A 23489-nucleotide genomic window follows, 5' to 3' on the forward strand; every position below is an offset into this window, starting at 1 on the left:
TGGGACAAGCTGGCCGACCCGGCCTTCCGCAGAAAAGGAGGAGCCGAGCGCCTCTCATCACATCATGTGACTCAGGGCAGGCCGGTCATACCTCACGTGAGTGTAGCGGCTGCTACGGAGCTACGTCCATTGCCCGTCTGTCCTCGCCTCCCCGCAAATGGGAGACCCCCATAGGGAGCCGCTGCTGCGAGGCCCCCTTCCAAACTGGCTGGGGAGAGAGGATGCTGCGGTGATTAGGGAGGCACCCTCACTGTTCCCTTGTTTGGCTCAGTAAGTCTGTGTTCATTCATATCCCTGAATGGCCTAACGCATCCGTCAGAGACTCTCTGCTCTATCCGTAGTACACAGCAGTGGCCTAAAGGCTTAGCCCACTGTAGCAACCCACCCCCCCCCCCGAGGTAAGAGTAGCATTAACTGAGTGATTGCCTTAACAGTAAAATGCTGTAGGAATAGGATAGTAACTCCTAACGCTAGGAACTGTAGTTATGTTAACAATCCGGGAACAGTATTAGGACTGGCCAAGGGTCAGAATGGTTGGTGTTTTTCATTAGTTGTCCCCGGTTCTTGGCGTTGTGTGAGTATGTGAGCGTCTCAGCTTTGGGGGTTGTTGGGTTTTTTTAGGTTTCTAGCCCTCGTGATTGTGGGGAGAAAGCTTGGAAATGTGACAACTACAGGCTCAAAGATAAGGCAAATATTTTTATGGCCGTCTCATATTTGGGGCCTGATTCATGATTTTTGGCATTTTGTGGTAGCAGAATTGTAGTTCTATGGTAACACTAGTTGCCTTGTTACAATATAGGCCCTACTCTTGCAAACATTTACATGCCTTCTTAACTTTATACGTGTGAACCATGATCTAGCAAGGCACTTTTGCGTGTGCTTAACTTTAAGCATAAGTAGCCCTGTTGGCGTCAATGGGCCTAGTCACATGCACATAGGAAGGCATGGGTATAAGTGTTTGCATGATCAGAGCTGCAGTAGCCATACGGAAATACACTAGTTCTCTGTTGTAACTCTATAGTAAGCTGCAGCGTTAAGAACTGTTACTTTGGAATACGGTGGTAGTTTCTTTTAAAGGCTTTGGAATGTCCTTTAACAGTTACTAGAGACTGCTTATTGGATTTCTTCCCTCCCTTGTGTTATGTTACTTTTCCGGCATGCACTTGCATTGATGTGCACAGAGCAAGCAACCAGTAGTATGGGCAGGTTTGATGGACTGCCTGGCAAACACTGATCACATTCTGTCTTTAGTCTCCCCAATAAGAAGTACACAGGCGCTTTTTAACGTCTTATGGTCAGCGATGCCTTAACTGTGACCAAAGCCCAGCCTCTCAGCCGCGTCCGACTTCACTGTGGCTCAGTGTGAGAGCCACGCTTACTAGGAATGTCAGTGAGCAGATTGCGGATCCCCTCTCTCCAGCCCCAGGAATCTCAGAGCGTCCCGCCTTCTGGGCTGGGAGCGTGTCTAGCGTGGACCCAGAGGCGAATGCTGCCCAGTGACCAGCCCCCCTTGCACTGCCAAGAGAAAAAGCCGGAAAGTGGGAGGGAGTCAGAGAAAACTGGAGCCATGGAACAAGCCCGGCACACGTCCTGGGTCTGTCTGTCATCTAACAGGCTGGGGGGCGGGGTGGAGGCAGTCATCCAACAGGCTGCTGTGGTCCCTGGTGGTGGTGGGAGCAGGGAGACCCCCGCCCCCTTTCACCCCATTTCGCCTCTTCTGCCTTCTCCCCACCCCCGCGAGCCTCGTGGTCATGGCCCGTGCCTGATCCGGATTGGCTGCCGTTCCCCACGTGACCGTTCGCTCGGCAGGCAGGTCGGCGGCGCTGTGCGCTTGAGGCGGAAGGGGCCGGGCAGGGGGGGGGGCTGCGCGGGGAGGGGGCAGCGGACGGGTTCTGCTGTTGGCGCTCGCGGCAGCCCGCTAGGCCGGACGCACCAGCGCTCGGGGATGGAAGCCGAGGAGCCGGGCAGGTACACGGGACAGCCGGGCCTGGGCCTAGGCCTAGGCCTGGCGCGGGGAAGGCCCCTGCCCTCCCCATCTCCCCCCGCCCCACCCCTGAGCCGGCTGCCCGGCTCCCAACGGCCGGGCCCGGCGCATGGTGACGTAGGCGGGGCGGGGCCTGGGGGCCGCCGCCGCAGGGAGGGTGCCCAGGGGGTGCTGGGCCTGTCTGTCCGCGCGTGGCAGGGTGCGAAGGGGGGGTAGAGCGGGCGGGGACTGAGGATGTCGTCGCGCGGGGGGGGGGGGGGTCTCTAAGGTGCCACAAGTACTCCTTTTCTTTTCGTGTATACTAAGGGTGTATGGAGCAGGGGCCGGGGGGGGGGCGTCTCTCCGTCTGTCTCTTCAGTTGCATCTGAAGAGTTGGATTTTATTACCCCCGAAAGCTTATGTCCAAATAAATCTGTTCGTCTTTAAAACGTCACCGGACTCCTCGTTGTTTCTCTGTTTATGCTAAGGGTGTATGGATCAGGGACCTGTGTCTGTGTGGGAGTTTGTGCCCATAGATGGGGGTTGTATTGAGCAGAGACCCTATGTTGGCTGGGTCTGTGAGTATATATGGGGAGGCATATCTGGCGTAGGCGCCTCTGGTGTGCCTGGGTATGGGTTGCAGGAGTGTCTCGGATGTCACTCGCCAGTGTTTGGTACAGTATTGCTTAAAGATACAAAACAGTGTGCATTATGCCTCAAATCACCTAGGCACCTATAACATCTTGCAACCCAGAGTGCTTCACGCACTCTGTATGTGTTAGATAAAGTAAAATAATTTGCCAACTTTGAATTTACTTAATCTTCCTTCAAAAGTCAGGTAATTCTAATTGTTTTATGCAGTGTTGTAGCCATGTCGGTCCCAGGATACAACGTAGTAAGGTAATATCTTTTACTCAGCCAACTTCTGTTGGTGAGAGAGACAAGCTTTCAAGCCCACCTAGAGCTCTGCTTCAGGTCAGAGTTCTGTATGGACGCTCCCTGACTTACGCAATCGTTCCGTTCCAGAAAGCCTTGCATAACTCAAATTTTGTGCAAGTCGGAAATGTATACCCGAACATTATGCAAAAAAACAACCCAAAACCCTCTCCTATTTCTAGCTTACGGAACTTTTTCCGTAAGTGCGAATTTGCGTAAATCGGGTCTTGCGTAACCCGGGGAGCGTCTGTATAAGCTTGAAAGCTTGTCTCTCTCACCAACAGAAATTGGTCCAATAACAGATGTTATCTCACCCACCTTGTATCAAATAAATCTAAGGCTTGGTCTGCAATACAGAGTTAGGTCGTTGTAAAGCAGCTTACATCAAGCTAACTCTGTAAGTGTCTACATTACAATGTTGCTCCCACTCATGTGGGTCCACCACTACGCTGACCTAACAATTCTACCTCTGCGAGAGGCATAGCACTTAGGTTGATGTAGTGAGAGTGACACAGTGTCTGTGTAGTCGCTGCGTTACTGAAATTTCCCATAGGTTGTCAGCTCTGCACAGGACTCATCACTGTCAGTGCCCTACACAGGTAAGCTGGTGGAAGTACTCCTGGTAAGGATGTGCACCACAGACATAGGGGGCGTAGTGTGGACATGAACCACCGCAGTAACTACTGACTTAGGTCGACTTAATTTGGTAGCTTAGGCAAAGCCAAAGTTAGTTGGATGATAGCTTTAACTTACCTAGATTGCCCACATTCTGTGTACTTGATGGTATACTTTTAAGAACATAAAGTGTAATGTGTTATAATTAAGGCTAAGATTTAGTCATAGGTATTTTTGGTAAAAGTCATGGACAGGTCACGGGCAATAAATACAAATTCAAGGCCCATAACTTTTACCAAAAATACCTGTGACTAAATCTCTACTTCTGGGGCCCCACTGCCCCCGGGGGGGGCCTGGTGGGGAGGTGGGGAGCTCTGCTTCAGTGCTGGGGGTTGACCTCCCCCCAAACCCTTCTGGTTGCTGCTCCTGGGGACCGCTCTCTGGACTGCTGCTGCTGCTCAGGCAGTCCCCAGGGTACCCCCAGGACAGCTGCTCAGGCACTCCCCGAGGAGTCAGCCACACTGGCTGTTGTTCCAGTGGTCACCGAAGCCAGCTGCCCAGGGCCGCCCAAGCAGCAGGTAGTGTGACTAGCCCTGGGATCTCTGCTCTGGCGTTCACCGGGGCTGCCCCCAGGATCGCTGCTTGGACAGTCTGCGGGACCAGCCCCACTGACTGCTACTTGCGTGGTCCCAGGAGCCAGCTGCCTCCTGAGCAGTGGCTGGAGCAGCTGGCCCTGGGTCACTCCAGCAGCGGCCAGTGCGACTGGCTGTGGGGTGCCCAAGCAGCTGGCCCCAGCTGCTGCGGAAGTCATGGGGGTCTTGGAAAGTCACGGAATCTCTGACTTCCGTGATGTCCGTGAAAGAATCACAACCTTTAGTTATAATTGTGTTATAGAAAAGTGGAAGAAAATAAGGCATATATTTAATGTGACTGTCATAATCTGAATATTCTGATTCTTGTATGCTTAATATTAAATTAATTAAAAAGGAGATGGGGTGTTCAGCAATGTTTGATTCCCACTATGTGATCAGAAGCATTGACCATTTATTTAATGGAATTGGATGTTCTACGTGTTGCTGTAATAGACTGTAACTGGAGAATGTAACATGCAGTGTATGCCAACCCTGGTTAAGAATGTCATGATTTTATTTTGATTAAGTAATGTACTGAACAGGTTATAAACTTAAGAAAATTCTGAAAGATTAATGTTATATGGCTAACAATACTAACTTTTTTTCTTTTAAGATATTATTCTCCTCTTCAGCAAGCTCAAGCATTTTATACATTTCCATTCCATCAAATGATGACTGCAGCTCCTAACATGGAAATTATGAATGAACAACAGACTGTAGAGGGCATTCCAGATCCAGACTTTGCTCAAGAACCTATTCAAGGTAGTGTGACCAAATTAGTATAACTTAATAAAATTTAAAATCTTGATTAACAAGGCTGAAAATGAAATTGATACTTAGTAGTTGATTTTCAAGGATCATTTGTCTTAATAATTTGCTTCTCTAGTCTCCTGGTTTTTCTCTTTTTGGCACTCTTTGAACAAGTGTTCAGAAACTTGTTTTTTGTAACATATTTCTAAAAGAATAATGAAAATATTGCTGCATGCATATAGGAAAATACAAAGCAAACCCTGGTTGTAGTTTTGACATTGGTCAGTCTTAGGGGCGTATTCCTTCACCCGCTTACTTCCCTGGTCCTTCTTTCATGAACAGAGAGCAACAATTGATGTTTATTGGGGTGAACTTCCAGCAAGCATGATTTCAAAGAGCCCAATAGCACCTTATTTCAATGTAACTAGTTTAAAATGTAAAAATGTGATCGTTCACTTCCCAGCTTATGGCTGCCTTTGCTGCTTAAGAACCTAAGAACAGGGCCTCAAAGCTGTCACAGTAAAAAAAGGCCTTTACACCAGCAAACAGTAATTTTTAATTCTTTCTTTTATACCTCTATAACTAGCTAAGTAATAAAAAATACACCTAAATTCTTAAAGTATAGGCCTTTACAAACAGGCCTAAATATCTATATCCTAACATTCAGCCTTGCCAAATTCTGATCTTTCATGATGAATGAAAATTTTCATAGGTGAGTAAACTACGATTAGTTGATTTTGTGTTGTGGTTTTTCTAAATCAGTCATCATGGTAAAAGGCCGGCAGCTAGACTTTTTTTTGCTTCAGCTAGTAAATGTTCATAGCAATTTTGTAAAATTAGCATAGTAGGATCTTGTTTTACTGAAAGTCTTTATTAGGGATACATATTTAATTACTTTGTTTTTGTGGTGAATTATGATCATCTGAATTTTTAATTACTACTTTAAAAACGAACTTTAACCCACCTACAAATATGAGAAGGCTAGAAAACATGTCTTGAGATACGTTTCAGTTGGGTGCTCTGAGCATTTCTAGGTAGGCCCTATTATCTTTAACCTTCATATATATCTTCCCTTTATTAGTTTTGGTGCTAAGTGTGCCAGAATGGGAGCCTGTGTAATATTGTCACCTTATTGCTTACTACTTGTAATGTCTGCCATACTTGAATGCTAGTTCTAAATCATTAGTAACTGTACTTTTCCACTATTTCAGAATTAATCCTTTATCCATATTTTGAATATAAGTGTGAGTCTCTCTGTATTAACATAATGCAAGAATGTTAAATCTGGGATGATGGTATCCCAGGCCTAATTGTGTGCCACATCTACATAAATATTTACTTTCACAGTAGTTGCTGTAACCCTTGGCAAGATTAAATTGTATAGTTCTCCATCTTCTAGTTCAAGCAGTAAATGCTCTGCTCACTCTAACAGAGACACTATATTATTCACTACAGTTAGTGCACAACTGTAGTATTGTATTTAGTACAGTTAGGCGTCTCATGTTGTGTTACGTGTTGTGATGAGGAAACAGTGTCTTTTAATTACGCTTTCATTTTGCTTTAGGTATTCCAGTAGTGTTCTGTTGAGCTATTCCAGGTCTTGCTGTAAACACTGAGAACTAGGTGAAGTCTCCTCAGGCTCATTAGCAGGGCATGAAAAACTAACCAGACACCTACTAACAAGAAGACTAAACCTACTCTTCGGAGATAGATATGAAAGATCAGGGTGGTGTGACTCCTCTGGTGAGAAGCCCATCAACTCCCAGCCTTGGGAAGGGAGAGGTTTTTGGGGTTTCCTGTTAGGATGCTGTCCCTGGACCCTGTTTGGGAGCTCCATCTGTAGTGATAGTCTGGGTAGTAGGTGTCTGATAAATTTGAAATTCAACCCTGTTTTTGCTGCTGGGATTGGGAAAGACCTTGCTCTTCTCCCTTGAGAGTCTGCCTACTGGGAGTAGGCGTGGGTCTCTTCCATTCTGTGACTACTGGCAAAGATTTCTTGCTCCTGCAAGGAGAGGAAGAGGGAGGGAGATCTGTTGTTCTATCACTGCTACAGACTTCAATTTTTTGGGTCCTCCTTCCTTATGAAATAACTCAGTGCCTGACTGCTGCTGCTTTTAGCTTTCCTAAATAGCAGCAACAAGAGTGTGAAATTAACATGATTCTTGACAGTTTTGCTGTTGCCCATTGCAGTTCTGCATAGCAGCAGTGAAATAGATTACTGTGGTGCTAATTTTGTTATGCTACTGCTTGGCAAAGTGCCACAGATGCATCATGGATGTCTGCAGACTCAGGAAGGCAGTGAGTATTATATTTTTCTCATCTCCAAGATTATTCTCATGCTGAAAGTTCTTAAAAAATAAAATAAAAGCTTAAATTTTGCATTAGTTGATGGGGTTAGGCTTATCACTTGCCATTGTTAAATGGGCATTTGAGTTTTTCAAGCCCTGTTCATTAGTGTCACAGTGTTAGGATGTCAAGAATCAGAGGGGTAGCCATGTTAGTCTGTATCCACAAAAACAACAAGGATTTTGGTGGCACCTTAAAGACTAACAGATTTATTTGGGCATAAGCTTTTGTGGGTAAAAAATCGCACTTCTTCAGACATTTTTTACCCACGGAAGCTTATGCCCAAATAAATCTGTTAGTCTTTAAAGTGCCACCGGACTCCTCAATATTAGGATGGTGGGTAGAAAGTTGTCACTAGGATCACATGTCATGACCAAAGTAGTGTCAGAACTGATAGTAAGTATAGAAATTCTATGCTAGAAGTTTATAAAGATTTTTTTTTTTCCTCAACTGCATGAATTACTTTCTGTTCATATATATCCTGGATAACAAATTCCCTTCTGGTCTCACTTTGTCAAATGGAAAGGATAATGGTGCACTCAAGTTTTTAAGTTATGCCTCACTGGAAGATGTCTATTCAGAGAAGGATAAACTCTAAATAGATTGTGCAATTTTATTTAAATTTCCTATATATGCTGTATGGCTGGGTTTGTGGTATAGGCAAGCTTATATCTTACATCGTGTGTTGTTTATCTTCCCTCTTTCTTTTGGTACACCATTCACCCAGCACCCTGAAGTATGCTAGGTGCTGAGAAACTGATCTCTAGTCATCAGCCTTTGCTTGTGTATATATAAGCTGAAGTCCCCTATAGCAGAGTAGAACTTACAGTATTATTCATTTGAATTTAGACTTTGCTGCTTCTGCCTCCACCCACAAAACAAAAGAAAAGCTTATGAAATTTTCTTACCTCTTGAAGTGTTTCCATATATGGTGTACTGTATATGGCATATTAGCCTAAATTATCTGTGTGACTACTGCCATCTTGATTTGTGTTCTGTAGCCACAACATTGTAGTTTCTTCCACTGTGAGAACTGAAGTAGTGGTAGTTTGTTCAGGGTGGTTGTTTCTTTTTTTTTTTTTTTTCAATTTATATTGCCCCCCCCCCCAAAAAAAAAAAAAAAACTGGAGGGAGACAAAAAGAACAGGAAAGGAAAGGAAGGGGGGCATGGAGGGGAAAGGAGAGCAACATCTCAGTTTCCATCTGCTTGGAATTACTAAAGATTTTTAGAAAGTCAGACCAAATATTTTCAAATTTATTTGAGATCCCTCTTCTCTGAACTATTACCTGCTGCTGGTCAGCAAACCGTGGAGGCTGTCTGCTCTGCTGTCTAAGCAATATGAGTTGGTGGCCTTTTTTGTTTTTTAAATAAATTACTATGCAGTCATAGTGGCTACTCTGATTAGATGTGCATGTAGTTTTTGCTCTGCATGTATTTTCAACATCGAAGAACTGTTAAAGGTTTTGTTTGTTTGTTTTTTGAACAATTCTCAAATAGACAAGATGGGGCAGCTAAGCATATAAGGAAATAGGAAAAACTCCCAGTATTTACTGTGGCTATCAAGCATGTAACTCTTCAAGTCAGTTATAATTTATAGCTGAACTCTGACATGTGTCTATAAAGGGTTATCTGCGAAACTTAAATTCTCTAGTGAAGTCCCAGATGGCCAAAGAATTAGCAATAAACATAGTTAATTAGGAGGTATGGTAGGGAACTTGTATATGGACTTTTGTTGAGCACATCTTAAATTTTCTATAAAGTAACCATTTTTGTGTGTGATGTTCATTAAGCCAGAACCATGGTTTTGATTTAGGTGATCCTGTCAAGTGATATTCCCTGTGAGATAAAGTAGCATTCCATTGGACAATGAGTCTAATTTTCATCACTAGCAAATGAAACCAAATGCTCCCCTTTTTCGTGTCCAGCAACTGTCAAAGCAAAATATGCCAGTACTGTCTGTCTGTTAGTATGAACCTAAACCTCCACAACGTCACTTTCTGACATGGGCTAGTGCTGTTCACAGACCAAACCTGGAATACAGAGCTTCAGCTGAAGGGTGTTTTATGTAAGGATTATTTTGCATGAATATTTTGAAGATGAGAACAGTTTTTAGTAGACAAGTTTAAAATTTGAGCAGCATATTTTTGTATTAATGTTTGACATCAATATTATTAAAAAGAGTTCTACACTTTTAGAAAAGCCATGCAAAAAGGAAACTATTAATATGTGTTTCAGAAGTTACAAAGGGAAGGAAGAGAAAAACCAGATCAACAGAGCCAAAGAAACCAGCTGCTAAAGCAGCTAAATCAACTAAATCAAAAGGCAAACAAGAGAAGATCACAGATACATTCAAAGTGAAAAGAAAAGTGGACCGTTTTAATGGTGTATCCGAAGCTGAACTTTTGACCAAGACTCTTCCTGATATTTTGACCTTCAATCTGGATATTGTAATTGTAAGTCATACATTTTAAGTAACATTTTTGAAGTCTAACTCATGAATTATTATTTACTTTATTGTTTATCTAGCATTTTCATGATGAGGTTTCACAGGATAAAGAAGCATCCAAGTTGTTGTTTGTGTACAGTAGTTTCACGCTTTCTGCCAAGGATTATAGTAACTGCATTCTAGTTTATGGAAAAAATCTTAAATTTAAATATGAGGGAAGGTGGAAACTGTTCATACTATTATTCAGTGTTCTTTCCTTATTGTTTTCCCCTAAGTGCTACACCTAACTGTTGTAAAATACATGTTGCGGTAATGCTGTAATGTTACACCTATAAACTGAGATCTTGTCTTAAATTTTTAAAATCTTGAAATAATTGAAAATTGTTAATTGAGCTCTGATTAATAGGCTTGACAAATGCATTATTATGCATTTCCAAGTAATTAGATCAGTTTGATAAACGTATTCCCTTTTCCCTTCATTATTTTAATCTGTTTTTGAAGCTACAATTTACTAATGCTTTGCTCTGTAGATTGGCATAAACCCGGGTTTAATGGCAGCCTACAAAGGGCATCATTACCCTGGACCTGGAAACCACTTTTGTAAGTTTATTGTTCTTTTCTTCTTTTTATTGGGATTTGCAGAAATCTGTCATAAGATTACAATTCAAATGAGGCTGTTTGTATTTTTTAAACACTCTCAGCATTGTCTGTAATTTAATGACAGGCACATACTACTATGTTCTATCATGTAAAGCCACACACACAAAACAAAGATGGATCGTCAGTGATTCCTCTGGTCTTGTTTATAAATGCGGGTTCAGAATTATGTAAACATAGTTACGGATTATATAATTGAAAAAATGACTTTGTTTAGTCTTAGTTTATTACAGCATATAATTAAATCAAAATCAAATGACAAATATTTGTGTTTTCATGGTTTTTTTAATAAGTCAGCGGTCACCAACTTTCAGAATAAAAACAGACCATCTTTCCCAAATACAATTTTCTGAATGCCCTACCAATTCTGTAAAAAGAACAGGAGTACTTGTGGCATCTTAGAGACTAACAGATTTATTTGAGCATAAACTTTCGTGGACTATAGCCCACTTCTCAGAAACTGCTGAGCTTGAATTAATATGCAAACTAGATACCATTAACTTGGGTTTGAATAGAGACTGGGAGAGGCTGGGTCATTACACATATTGAATCTATTTCCCCATGTTAAGTATCCTCACACCTTCTTGTCAACTGTCTAAATGGGCCATCTTGATTATCACTACAAAAGTTTTTTTTTCACCTGCTGATAGTAGCTGATCTTAATTAGTCTCTTACTCCACTTTTTCATGTTCTCTGTATGTGCTCTTATTGTATGTTCCATTCTATGCATCCAATGAAGTGAGCTGTAGCTCACGAAAGCTTATGCTCAAATCAATTTGTTAGTCTCTAAGGTGCCACAAGTCCTCCTGTTCTTTTTGCGGCTACAGATTAACACGGCTGCTACTCTGAAACCTACCAATTCTGTATTTACCTCTTTATTAACAAAACTCCTAGATGTCTGAATAAAACACAAACCCCTTCCACCCCACCTTCCAATCCCTCAAACTGGTAGTTTCCAACATTAATGGTACACCATATTTTGAGATTTAAAAAAAAAAAATACTGCTATATCTTTACAACTGCCTCATATTTATTTTAATAATTCTGGACACTTTCATTTTTCATCTGAATGTTGCTATTGGGGTAGAAGGGAGAAGTACAAAATTTGACTTAATTTGTGATTCACTGTAAACAAACTAGGGCTCATTTACCCCTTTCTGTTGTAGGTAGGTGCATAGCTTGTTTTCTGGGTTCTTTATAAAAGACTGTCTGCCCTTGATCTGTGTGAGCACCTGTTAACATCAACAGGAGTGACAAGTCCAGATTAAAGGCTGTGTATGAGACACAAGTCTGGTGCCCACATCTTGTACTGGGTTTTTGTGTTAATGGATTTTTCATTTATTTTCCTCTGAAATGAGTGTGACACTGTCTAGAATGGCTCACAACTTTGAGTGCCTACCTCAGGGCAGACACCCCAAACTGGCCGTGTGTTCTATAATTAGACTTCACCAAGCCAGTAACAAATGTGAACTCCTGGATTATTACAACAATCTTAACACTTAGTCACAGACAGTCCCCTTAGACTCTCCAGCCTATTTTGCCACCCAGACAAACTGGACTTAGTGAAAAATGGTCACTTATATAAAAAAATCACACCACATTCAGGTTGCTTCCAGTCCCATGAGACCAGTCACTTATCCCAGATTGATTGGTACCCTAGCTCTTACACCAAAGACAATGCCTGTAGCCAATCCTGTAATAAACTGTCTAAACGTTTATTAACTAAGAAAGAAAGAAGCGTTATTTACAGGTTAAAGCAAGCAAATGTACACACAAATGAGTTTCCATCTAAATCTTAAGAGTGACAGAACTGTAGTGATCTGTCTATTCAAATTGTCTTTCAGGGCAGACCCTGGAGGATCTCTGGGGATGTCTGGCTTCAATTTAGAGTCTCTGGGCCCTTCAGAGTTCAAAAAGCTAAAAAGATATAGTTTCTTCTTGACAGGGATTTGTATTCCTTTCCCCCAGAGTACAAGATGTTGGGATGAGTTTAGGTGGAGGGGGAGCAATAAACAGTCTTTTGTCCTCTGATGTTCCACAGTGGTTTGTCCGGTATCTATGGGCCTTCTTTGGTTGGCAGGCAACAACCCCTCCTGTGACAATCCAGTATTTCACACTTGATGTTTTTCTCCTGACTAGGGAGATTTACATTTCAGAGCAAACACTTAAATACTAACTTGATAATATGGGCTATAGATATTATAAGTGAGATTAATGCATGCAGCAACATACAAGCATTTCATAGAGTCTAAACACATTCTTATAAGACTAATACCTGTTTTGAGCAAAACAAACATACGTGTGACCTGGTCTGGTCCCCAGCTATGAGGTTGTCAGTTCTTAGCTAATGTATGCAGCCTGGGCAAGAACTGGCATCTAACCTGCCAGCATCACAATGAGCATTTTACTTAATGTGTATTTTATCATGAATCAGTCCAAATGTGTGCATGCTGATAAAACCATTTCGTAATATGAAGATGCTTCTTTACAGTGAGACAAACTAAACTTGTCATTTTAAACTTTTCATGCTACATCAAAAATTGGGGCGAGGTAGAAATAGTACTAAAATACGTAAGATGATAAGTACAGAAAAAGTAAGTGTGCTTACTTTATGCCAAAGAGCTCCATGGCAGTGTACAGCACATAACATAACTCAAATAAATAAAATGTTAATCTACTTATTAAAATTCAAACAATCCATGTCCAATACAAAAAGATAAGTGATGACAGGATAAGGTAGTAAATTAGACTAACAGGTATACCAAAAAATATAAGGGAAAAAACAACTCTGAAATGGTGGTAATTGGTGTGGGTTTTTAAGTAGGTGGGGAATAACAGATGAACATCAAGGGGAGTAGCTTTCATAGTAAAGATATGATTGGTTGCTGACTGAAGACATGATATCGAGATCTGTAAAAGTCAGGGGATGTGCTGAACATGCGTAGCAGTTCAGAGGAGCCTTGAGGAGATCTCATACTTAATCAAGGCTTGCACCATTTTGGGTTCCTAACATGAACAGTGTCAACTTGCTTAATATTAGAACAGCCTAGATTTTTGAAGACTTTCATTATAAAGTTAACTAACCTTTCAACTTCGTTTGTTTTGCTTGACCAATATTGCTTTCTTTTCATGCTCTTTGTTTTGAACCTCTGGTAGTCTGTAGTGGTCTGTCGTCTGGGTTTTTTTTGTTGTTGCTTTTTGTTTTGGGAGCCGCTGTTTGTTTTTGTTGTTTTGTTTTTATAGCCCTTGCTGAAAATGTGTTCTCTCCAGCACCACAATGAATTCTCCATATCTACGATAATGTTTCTAATGCTAATTTTGTGGTCCTGAGCTTCACAAGAGGAACCAAATAGAATAAGGTGGAAATAGATATTGATCAAAGTTGTTCCATTTTTACTTAAGTCATAAAATTTAAAGCTACAAATTTAACTTTTAGGAACAAAGCCCTGTTTATGGAAACAAGGAATCCCGTGGTGGCATTACATTTTTCAACAGGGATTTTCTATCTTGAATCAGTATAGAAACAATGCTCACTATAAGCAGTCTTTAAAATAAATAAACGTAGACAAGGCAATCATCTTCTGAAATGTTCGCTTAACATGGAGTATTTCTTTAGCATTCCAATACTATATACTGGGCAATCCCTTTTTTTAAATAGCTTTCATATTTTTCTTTATTTTAGTATCTCCTTAGAAATAAATACTTCATTATAGTATTTTGGCATCTTGAAGTATTTCAGAATGCAGATGAGTAAACTTGTATCTTCTCTCTTCACAGGGAAGTGTCTCTTTATGTCTGGGCTGAGTGAGGAACAATTGAACCATATGGATGACCACACTTTACCCCAAAAATATGGTATTGGATTTACAAACATGGTGGAAAGAACAACACCAGGTAGCAAAGACCTCTCCAGGTAGGAAAATGCAGGATAGTACTATATTTAAACAAGGAGTGGTAGCCAAGGTCTTAATCTCGAATGCAATTGTTTTTTCTCATTTAGCAAAGAGTTTCGAGAAGGAGGACGAATTCTGATGCAGAAATTGCAAAAGTATAAACCTCGCATAGCAGCTTTTAATGGAAAATGTGAGAATCTTAATTTTGAATCATTCTTTTTCCAGCAGCCTTCTATGTGGCGTATAATGATCTATCTTCATTTCATTTTAGGTATTTATGAAATTTTTAGTAAAGAAGTTTTTGGAGTAAAGATTAAAAAATTGGAATTTGGATTGCAACCCCACAAAGTCCCAGACACAGAAACTGTAAGTTCTTGCAAAGTTATTTCAACACTAGTGAAACCAATGAAACCCACTTACACCGGTGGTGAATTATGCCCAAAATGTGTGTGGGAAAGTGAAGGGGTCTTATTTAAACAGAAAAGAATGGGATTGGGCAAATATAATCCTTTCCTCAGCCAGACTTTTGTAGGGGTTTATAGGTTTGCTTTTGGAAATAGTGTATTATTGTCAGCAGGATAAGTTACATGCTGAAAAGGCATCTGTAGTCTGAATAAAAAAATTATTGACCATCATGAATACCCCTAATTCACCCACAAATAGGATATTATAACTTGACAACAAGTATACCATTCAGAAACTCAAAAATCCAATCTAAATACTATGGTAACAACCCCCCCCACACACACACACACACACCCCACCTTCTTTGTTAACAAGGAGGTACTCAAGCATAGACGCCGACTTCATGGGTGCTTCAGGGGTGGAGCACCCACGGAGAAAAATTAAAAGGAGTACTTGTGGCACCCTAGAGACTAACCAATTTATTTGAGCATAAGCTTTCGTGAGCTACAGCTCACTTCATCAGATGCTATTACCAGCAGGAGTGTGAGTTTGTGTGTTACTCTCCTGCTGGTAATAGCATCTGATGAAGTGAGCTGTAGCTCACGAAAGCTTATGCTCAAATAAATTGGTTAGTCTCTAAGGTGCCACAAGTACTCCTTTTCTTTTTGCGAATACAGACTAACACAGCTGTTACTCTGAAACCTGAGAAAAATTAGTGGGTGTTTAGCACCCGCCGGCAGTCAAGCTCTCCCTGCAGCACCTCTCCCCTGCCAGCGGCCCCACTGGTCACGCCTCCTGCTCCCTCCCAGTGCCTCCTGCCTGCCACAAACAGCTGTTTCACAGCATGTAGGAAGGTGGGGGAGGAGCGGGGACAGCGCATGCTTGGGGGAGGAAGCAGGGAAGGGACAGAGCTGGGGTGGGAAGAAGCAGGGGCTTGGGGGAAGAGGTGGAGTGGGGGGTAGGGCCTGGGGTGGAGGGGAGTGTCGAGCACCCCCTGGCTAGAGGGGAAGTCAGTGCTTGTGGACTCAAGGATGACCATGACACTAGTCCAAGCATGGGGGAGGGAACACGTAGTCAGGCACTGTGCTATTAGTGGTAGTAACAAAACTGCTGTATCTGAGCATGCAAGGGGATCAGTACTTTTAAATGCAGCCTTCTAAAGGTGACTTTCAGTTGCACTCTGTTGAATTTTGATGTTTCAATACAATTCTTTGAGGAAGAGTGTTCATGGTGGACTGTAAGTAATGAGTGGACCATAAAGTACTAGCATGGATGGAATATACATAGACTTGATCCACAAACTGTTCTTAAAATACCCCTTCGATGGATACCTTGAATTTTAATATTGTAACATATTGGTTGTGTTCTAATTCATAAACTCAAATACTGTATTATTCATAAATAAATATTGTAATACTTTATTGGACAAGTCACTTAATTTTTCTGAGTTAGTTTTAAATCTTAGTTTTTCTAGGGCAGATCCTCAGGTGGTGTAAATTGTCATAGCTCTGTCAGCTGATGATCTTACCTCTCTGTCCGAGGTAAGATCCTCAGCAGGTAAGCGAAAACAAGGACGTAAGTATTACCCAGTCTCATGAGGATTAATAAATGTTTGTACAAAAGCTTAAAAATATAAAGGTGATTAAGTGCTTAGTCATTCTTGAGGTTTTTACATATTGTATGCTTTACTGACCTCTAATTTAGCATTGCTTGCTTTTTGTTGTCTCTTTTGTAAAGCTCTGCTATGTTATGCCATCATCCAGTGCAAGATGTGCTCAGTTTCCACGTGCACAGGATAAAGTTCATTATTACATAAAGCTTAAAGATTTAAGGGATCAACTGAAAGGCATTACGCCAAACACAGAGGTGCAGGAGGTGCACTATACGTTTGATTTACAGCTTGCACAAGGTATAGTGCTTTTTGGTAATCTTTTTCTTAAAATGTATATGGTAGCCATATCATCAGGTTTGATATGAGAGAGATAATATATAGAATCAGCAGTTATCAGGGTAGAAGGAAATTAAGAATTATAGGAAACACATAACTATATTCCCTCTAATTTACAACAGACTGTGTAGAACTAAGCATGTTACTTATGTCATCTTTTCTTAATCTTAATTACCCATTATCTCATGGAAGGTGGGATAAGAACTTTGTTTAAAGTAAAAATACATGTATACAGTGTTGTGTTGTGTGATGTAATGTTCATGGTTTACTATTATCCTGAAGATTAAGATATTTGAGGCCTTTTTCTCCAGAGGATGCTAAAAAGATGGCAGTTAAAGAAGAAAAATATGATCCAGGTTACGAAGCGGCATATGGTGGTGCTTATAGTGAGAAAACCCCCTATGAGCATGAACAGTGTAACTTTGCTTCAAATGGAACAGGTAAAAAGTGATGCTTGTGGCTTTTAATCTCCAAGTCTTTACATACGAGGATTATTTTTCTGCATTTCTACCATTTCAGGCAGCTTCCACAGTTTTTGTTTAAAGTTTTGAAGAACAACATTTAAACTGTTAAATTTATAATTTCTTCCATATCATTTTATCAGGACATTAGGGCCCCCTTTTCTGTTTGGGGGGGAAGAGGGGAGACATTTTTTTTTCTTTTTTCCTGGACACTCATTTGTATTTAAATAAAATATCTTCTGTAACTTCAGCGACTTTCCCAAAATCAGATTTTAGGGATTCTTCCACAAATCTGTTGTGTAAAAATAACTAACCATTTACAAGTCATATATGGAATCAACCTAGTAGAGCATCATAATTATCATTTTTTGCCATAAATTTACATAGGGCTTTTCATTACAAAAGAAATGGTCATTACCTCTGAATTTATACTCTAAGAATAGCAAGACCTGACAAGTGATAAAAAAAGAGAGAAATAAGGTTATCCCGTTCATCTTGCTACTGGTGACGGAGGATGTATTCAAATGTATTTTTCCTGTATCAGGATGGTTTGTGGTTCCCATATAACTTCATAAATTGATTTGAAGGCTAGTGTAAATGCACATTTTTGTATTAATACACTGTTAAGACTGAGAAATTGAAAAAAACCCACCAAAACCACAGACAGTGTAGTGTATCCCATTTAATGTTGTGTAGGAAACCTTAACTTTTGGTATTCCCCAACTTTGAGAACATTGTTTTAACTTTATATCAAAACTAGGTTTTGCACTTAACTTTTTTGTGGATTTCTAATTGTAAAGAGATATTGGGTGTTGGGGAGAAAAAAAGAAACATAGAGCTTATGTATGCTGTGGAGCCTGAACATTTCTTGACCTGGGACAGAGCTGCTATCTTGCAGATCTTTCACAAAGTACACAATTTCAGCCCCAAGTGAATTTGAGAAAACTATTAGCAACAGAAAAAACTCAAGGGGAGAATAGAATGAGAGTTGGAACTCTGACTGTAGCAGAATAGCCATTATTAGGAATTCTGGTTTTCATTTCAAACCAAAAATGGAGGAGGTCCCATTGGTCACAACTGAAGAACAGGTTTAAATTCTATATAGGGGAACTAATGAATAATTACCAATTTCTGATAATGGTCTTTAAATTTCATGTCCTAATCTTGTGCTCTGATGTAGATTGCTTCCTGTTCATGATCTTTCGAGTTCGTTTCTTAGTCTCATATAATAGAGTAAGAAACACAATGGGGTTTGGTGTGGTGTTATGAAGACTGGGTAGGCAGGATCCAAACAAAATTGAGAATTTTTACATGTGTTTTCTGTGTGTTCATTGCTAATGAAACAACTAATTTCTGCTCAGACTTGCTCAGTCACAATTCAAATAAATATAAGTTATTTTTTAGGAAGTTAACATGGATTAGAGAGTAATGTAAAAACTGAAAACATGTCTCCGCACCACAGCTAGCAGAGCAAATAGAAAAATGGGAGGCGGGGGGAGAAATGCTTGGAAAAAATTTTCATCAAAAGCAACTTTTCTGAAACTTTCCTACAAGTATGATGCCAGCTAAACTATTAATACTTTTGTTCGTTTCACTAGAAGTGAACAATCTAGACTACAGTGGGGGGTCATCCTTCGGTGACATTCCTAACGGACAGTGGATGATGCAGTCCTTCACAGACCAGATTCCAGAATTCAGTAACAGTGGGGCACAAGAGCAAGAAGAAAGCAGTGTGTAAAAGCTGCCTCTTTGGCAGCTATGCATAAATGCTGCAGTTTTAATGCAGTTATCAAGAACGGTACCTCAGTTCTCTAACTGAAGCATTTTAATAGTATTTTACTTGTTATTTTATTATAGTCCAAATCAATTGTGTGGTAGATTTAATCCTATGAAGTAAGTAATTTTTAAGGGAATGTCCAACATTTAAAAAAAAAAAAGTAGCCCTTTTTGTATATGAGTTTTATATTTAACTTACACCATTTCTTGCAGTTTGACAAACTGCTTTCTCGTATGTGAAGACTGATTTCTTTTGGGGTTACTTTAATTCTGTAATTTGTAGTGCAGTAGTTTGTGGAATTCTACTTTTTACTGATTCCTTCATATGGGGGGATATTTTAACCCTTTTATATGCAAAGTGGAAAATGGGAACATAAAAGCCACTTGCTGATTAAGATTACCACTGTTGCTTGACAGTGTAGCCCTGCTCTCACAGGGAATAGGGTTTTAAAGTCAATGTAGTTACATGAATTGTGCATTTTCAAGGCCTGCCTTCTGTTCTCTGCCACAAGTGAGAGTTTCCCACTTTGCTTTCCAAGCTCCATCCCCATTTAGCTCATTTGCCATTTGGCACCTGGAGCCTAAGACACTTGAGACCTCATCTCCCCCACCTTGTAAAAGGGGGGGAGGAGAATCCAGTTTGTTGAGCGGGGGCAGGGCTTGAAGACTCCTGCTTAGTTGTCTTGAATAAGGCTGCCTAGTATCAGCTTCACCCTCTAAGAAATGAGGTGGAGCCGGTTGGGCTCTGTGGAGCTGAAGTGCCCTCCCTCTCCTCCATGGCTGGTCTCTGACTTCCCACTTGGCTTACACTGAGCAGCTCCTTATGGTGCAACAGTAGCACTAAATGGGGGGAGAGCACACCTTGGTACTGGCCAGCTTAGAGAGCATGCTTTCAGACAATGGGGAGGCCATACTCCCCGTAAAATATAAAAGCAGACACCTTATTTGCACATGTCACCAAGAGGGAAAACTAGCATGGGGCTGGAACAGGGATTAGGGGGGTTTCTCCTCCTTGCTTCCTCTTCCCCCTCCTCCCCCCCCCCCCCAAATAATTATGGTATGAAGTTAAAGCCACGGGCAGCTGCTATGTGAATATAAAGTCAACCCTGGAAAATAGTCTAAAGTACTTAATAGTTTGTGTTTCTAGACAAACTTTGACTTATGTGGCCAATGTAATATTCAGGGAGTGAAATGAGTTTTCCATGCTTGTGTATAAAATATCACTCTCTTTCCCTCTTTTGAACAGAGAGGGGAAGATATGTCTTGAAGTAAAAGCAATAAGCTGATCAAAACATTTAATGTTTTGGTGATCTTATGAGAGTAGGTGCTTTGTATACTTGAAATATGCACAAACTGTATCTTCTTAATCCAAACTGGTCAGATATTACACTACCAGAGATTTTATCCTTTCTTCCACGCTTTGGCATTTGCTGTCATGGATTGAATGGAACCAGGCAATGCAGAACCTAAGCCTGCTAACAACTTTGGATCTCACACACCCAGGTAGCACACTGCCAGCTCAGTGGGAGGCAGGCATGATGTTTACAGTTCTCTTCCCCAGTTGTGTGTCTTAATCCTAAGAGAAATTTTTAAATCAAGACAAAATGTGCGTTGTGGTTCTGATCATGTTTGTTAGCCTCAGTGTAAAGCTGTTCATTATGTGGTCAAAGATATATGGAAATTGTTCATTTGTTATTTAAAATGTACTGTATCCTGTATCGCTGTTTACATGGACATGTTCCTGCAGGTGCTCAAAAGTGCCTTGCATCAGGGATTTGTAACAATTCGATTTATTTTTCAACAAAAGTATGTGAAGCATGTAACTACTATTGCTGAGTAGATAGTGCAATAGTACATAAATTCTGTAAAGGTGGCTTTTTAATTTGAAGGGAAAGTTCTGTTCTTTGACAGAGGTGCCTACTAGATTATGTAGGGATAAAGTAGAGTTAAATGTACAATGACAGTTTCATTAAATATGGCAAGTAATGTGTGTGCATTCTCTCAAATTGGTGCTGTAACATGGAGGTTTTAAACCCATCTTGAAAATCTACCGGTGTTTCACAATAAAATCAGGAATTGTACTGAAATATCTTATTGCGTTAAAGTGTGATATTTTGCCCTCTGACTAGTGATGGGATCTGATTATGATGCATGTAAACACCTGCTGAATGGCTTCACTATAGTGTTTTGAAAAGAAGCACTAAGTGGCTGCACTGAAAAAGAAAATTAGACCTATTGAAATGTTTTTCATTCATTTTGGTTTAATGCTGCTTAAAAAAAACAGGACTAGAAAGCTAAAACATCTTGTACTCAGCACTAAGTACTGCTCGTATAGATTCAACAAGCAAGTGGAATCTTCTTTAGAGGATACAAAACATTGCATGAAAACCCATTCTGTTTAGTCCTGATTTTCATATTTGTAAACATTTTAAAATGTCTTTAATCAAGTAAACATATCTCACAATATTACTAGAAACTCAAGCTAATCTGAAGTTTGTATGTGTGTTTTACCCCCATACCAGTACATTAACTCAACATTTATTTTTAGGGTGAAGCTTAAATACTTAGGGTTAGTTTTGTAAAATCAGTTACACATACAGTTTTACACAATAGTTATATTACACAGAAGATAAACTGTATTGCAAAGTATGGTATAGAAATAGAATAATCCATTACGATCTTGCTGGAAACGGATTTATTTTTAAAAGCATAAACATTTTAGATGTCTTTCAGTATCAGCTATTGGGACGAATCATTTTGAACTTCCCTGATGGGTCAGGGATAAACCAGTTTTCCCATAGGTCATTATGAACACTAGGGTAATCCCAAGGTTTATACCTTCCATTCCAATGAAGTAATTTAGCTTCTTGAAGAAAATGCTCTGAATACCTGGCATCGGGACTCCACCCTGTGTGGTTTTAAACATAAATAAATCTCTAGCTTTCATAAAGTTCAGTATTGGAAGATACTATGCAATTAAAGTACAACTTTTATTAAAACTGATTTAAAGAAAAAATACACGAATTAGTATACTTTTTACTGGTACTAAACATGATGGGCTATTTTGTAAAAGAGTGTTGATAAACTTACTTCTGCGCTGCCTTCAGAGTTGGGTGGCTGGAGAGCGACAGCCGGTGGCCGGGAAGTGGGGGCTGTTGGCCTGGCACTCAGCTCTGAAGGCAGCACCCCGCCAGCAGCAGCAGTGCAAAAGGTTGGCAATACCATACCATGCCACTCATACTTCTGCCTTCAGAGCTGGGTGGCTGCTGATCAAGGGCCCAGCTCTGTAGGCAGCAGCATGGAAGTAAGGGTGTCAATACCACACCAGGCCATCTTTACTTCTGAGATGCTGCTGACAGCAGCTCTGCCTTCAGAGCTGGGCTCCTGGCCAGCAGCTGCCACTCTAGCTGCCCAGCACTGAAGGCAGTGCTGTCGCCAGCAGCAGGGCAGAAGTACCACAACCCCCTCCTACAGTAACCTTGCGACCCTCCCACAACTCCTTGTGGGTCAGGACCCCTACAGTTACAACACGTTTTTGATTTAAATTGCTGAAATCATGAAATTTATGATTTTTAAACTCTCATGAAATTGATCAAAATGGACCATGAATTTGGTAGGGCCATACAAATGAAAGGCTGCTTTACAAATAGGAGGAGGTGGCCCGCTATTGCCAATAAGATCTGGCTAGCTCTTTGTGTAAAATACCTATTCCACCTTTAATCCCAGCCCAAGGGCTGTTACAGGTGATTTAGCCTGCAACTGCTTCTCAGCCCCTGGCTTTGTAGAGCTTAATACCAGAAGGACCCATCAGATCACCTAGCCTGACCTCCTGCATGTCATTGGTGGTTACATTTCACCCCTGTATTGAGCCCAATAACTTGTGTGGTTAAAGAATATCTTCCAGGAATGAGATTAATTTGAAGACTGGGAGGGAGGAGAAGCTTCAAGTAAATAGCTATAGTAGGACAAGGAAAGCGATAAAGGGCTAATTTTGAATCTGGAAGGAAGGGGAATGAGTGCAGAGCAGTGATGTGGGATCTGAGGCATAAAGTAGTGTACTGAGGATGAGCAAAATCATCCATAGGGTCCTTAAATCTTATTTGTATTTTGTTCCAGCCCAGAGTGTTTTGAAATGAAACATACTTACCAAGATGTCGCACATGCCACAAGGGATTAATAGTGGAATATTTTCCATGGAATACAATGAGCATTGGAGAAGTGGCCACACCTCCCCCAAGGGTGCTGCTGTAGAGGTTTTCTCTGTGAAAAGGCAAAAAAGAGCAGCTCAAAGTCCTGAAATGAAAAGGAACTTTACTACAAAACCAGAAGGCAAAAGCAATAAATAGTAATGCTCTACCTAATTTACTATTAAAATCTGCTTTGTATAGATTGAAACGCTACTTCTTTACCTAATTTGAAATATGCACCTTTTTACTGGCATTCCAACACTTACAGATTTTTCTTCTTCTAATTGTGGACAATGTTTGGTGCTGTATAAGAAATCTTGCCAAAGTCTACCACTCTTACTCATGCTGAGTCGTACCTTACTCTGTAAGTAGTCCCAGCAAAATCAATGGGTTGCCTCAGGGTGGCAGAAATGAAATCACTGGGATTCCTCTCAGAATGAGGGGCTACTCAGAACCTGACCTAAAATGAAGCC

At 40.7% G+C, this 23489-nt stretch overlaps 2 protein-coding genes across 7 annotated transcripts in view; one reads left to right on the forward strand and one right to left on the reverse strand.

The window, feature by feature from the left end:
• The first annotated feature begins 75 nt into the window (after window positions 1-75).
• On the forward strand, window positions 76-23083 carry TDG (thymine DNA glycosylase). Of its 5 annotated transcripts, XR_012156152.2 has the most exons (11): window positions 76-270; window positions 4760-4908; window positions 9479-9696; window positions 10220-10289; window positions 14124-14259; window positions 14347-14429; window positions 14511-14605; window positions 16382-16553; window positions 16904-17032; window positions 18652-18851; window positions 22946-23083. XR_012156152.2 is itself a non-coding variant. In XM_073323733.2 (10 exons), the coding sequence occupies exons 1-10, from the start codon at window positions 158-160 to the stop codon at window positions 18789-18791; spliced, it is 1305 nt and encodes a 434-aa protein (XP_073179834.1). In that variant the 5' UTR covers window positions 76-157; the 3' UTR covers window positions 18792-20916. The 5 variants fall into 5 exon arrangements, 4 of the variants coding, with proteins under 4 accessions (XP_073179834.1, XP_073179859.1, XP_073179848.1 ...); XM_073323733.2 differs by lacking the exon at window positions 22946-23083 and having other exon boundaries at window positions 18652-20916; XM_073323758.1 differs by lacking the exons at window positions 76-270; window positions 22946-23083 and adding an exon at window positions 1757-1813 and having other exon boundaries at window positions 18652-20916.
• GLT8D2 (glycosyltransferase 8 domain containing 2) overlaps window positions 21101-23489 on the reverse strand; it is a 39066-nt gene continuing 36677 nt past the window's right edge. For both annotated transcript variants that reach the window (XM_078850544.1, XM_073323791.1), the window contains exons 9-10: window positions 22977-23089; window positions 21101-21737 (exon numbers count right to left, since the gene is read on the reverse strand). In XM_078850544.1, the coding sequence (XP_078706670.1) occupies window positions 21565-21737; window positions 22977-23089 (286 nt within the window). In that variant the 3' untranslated portion in view covers window positions 21101-21564. The remainder of the gene's footprint in view (window positions 21738-22976; window positions 23090-23489) is intronic.

Source organism: Lepidochelys kempii, chromosome 1 (genome assembly GCF_965140285.1).
Source record: "Lepidochelys kempii isolate rLepKem1 chromosome 1, rLepKem1.hap1, whole genome shotgun sequence".
Lineage (NCBI taxonomy): Eukaryota > Metazoa > Chordata > Testudines > Cheloniidae > Lepidochelys > Lepidochelys kempii.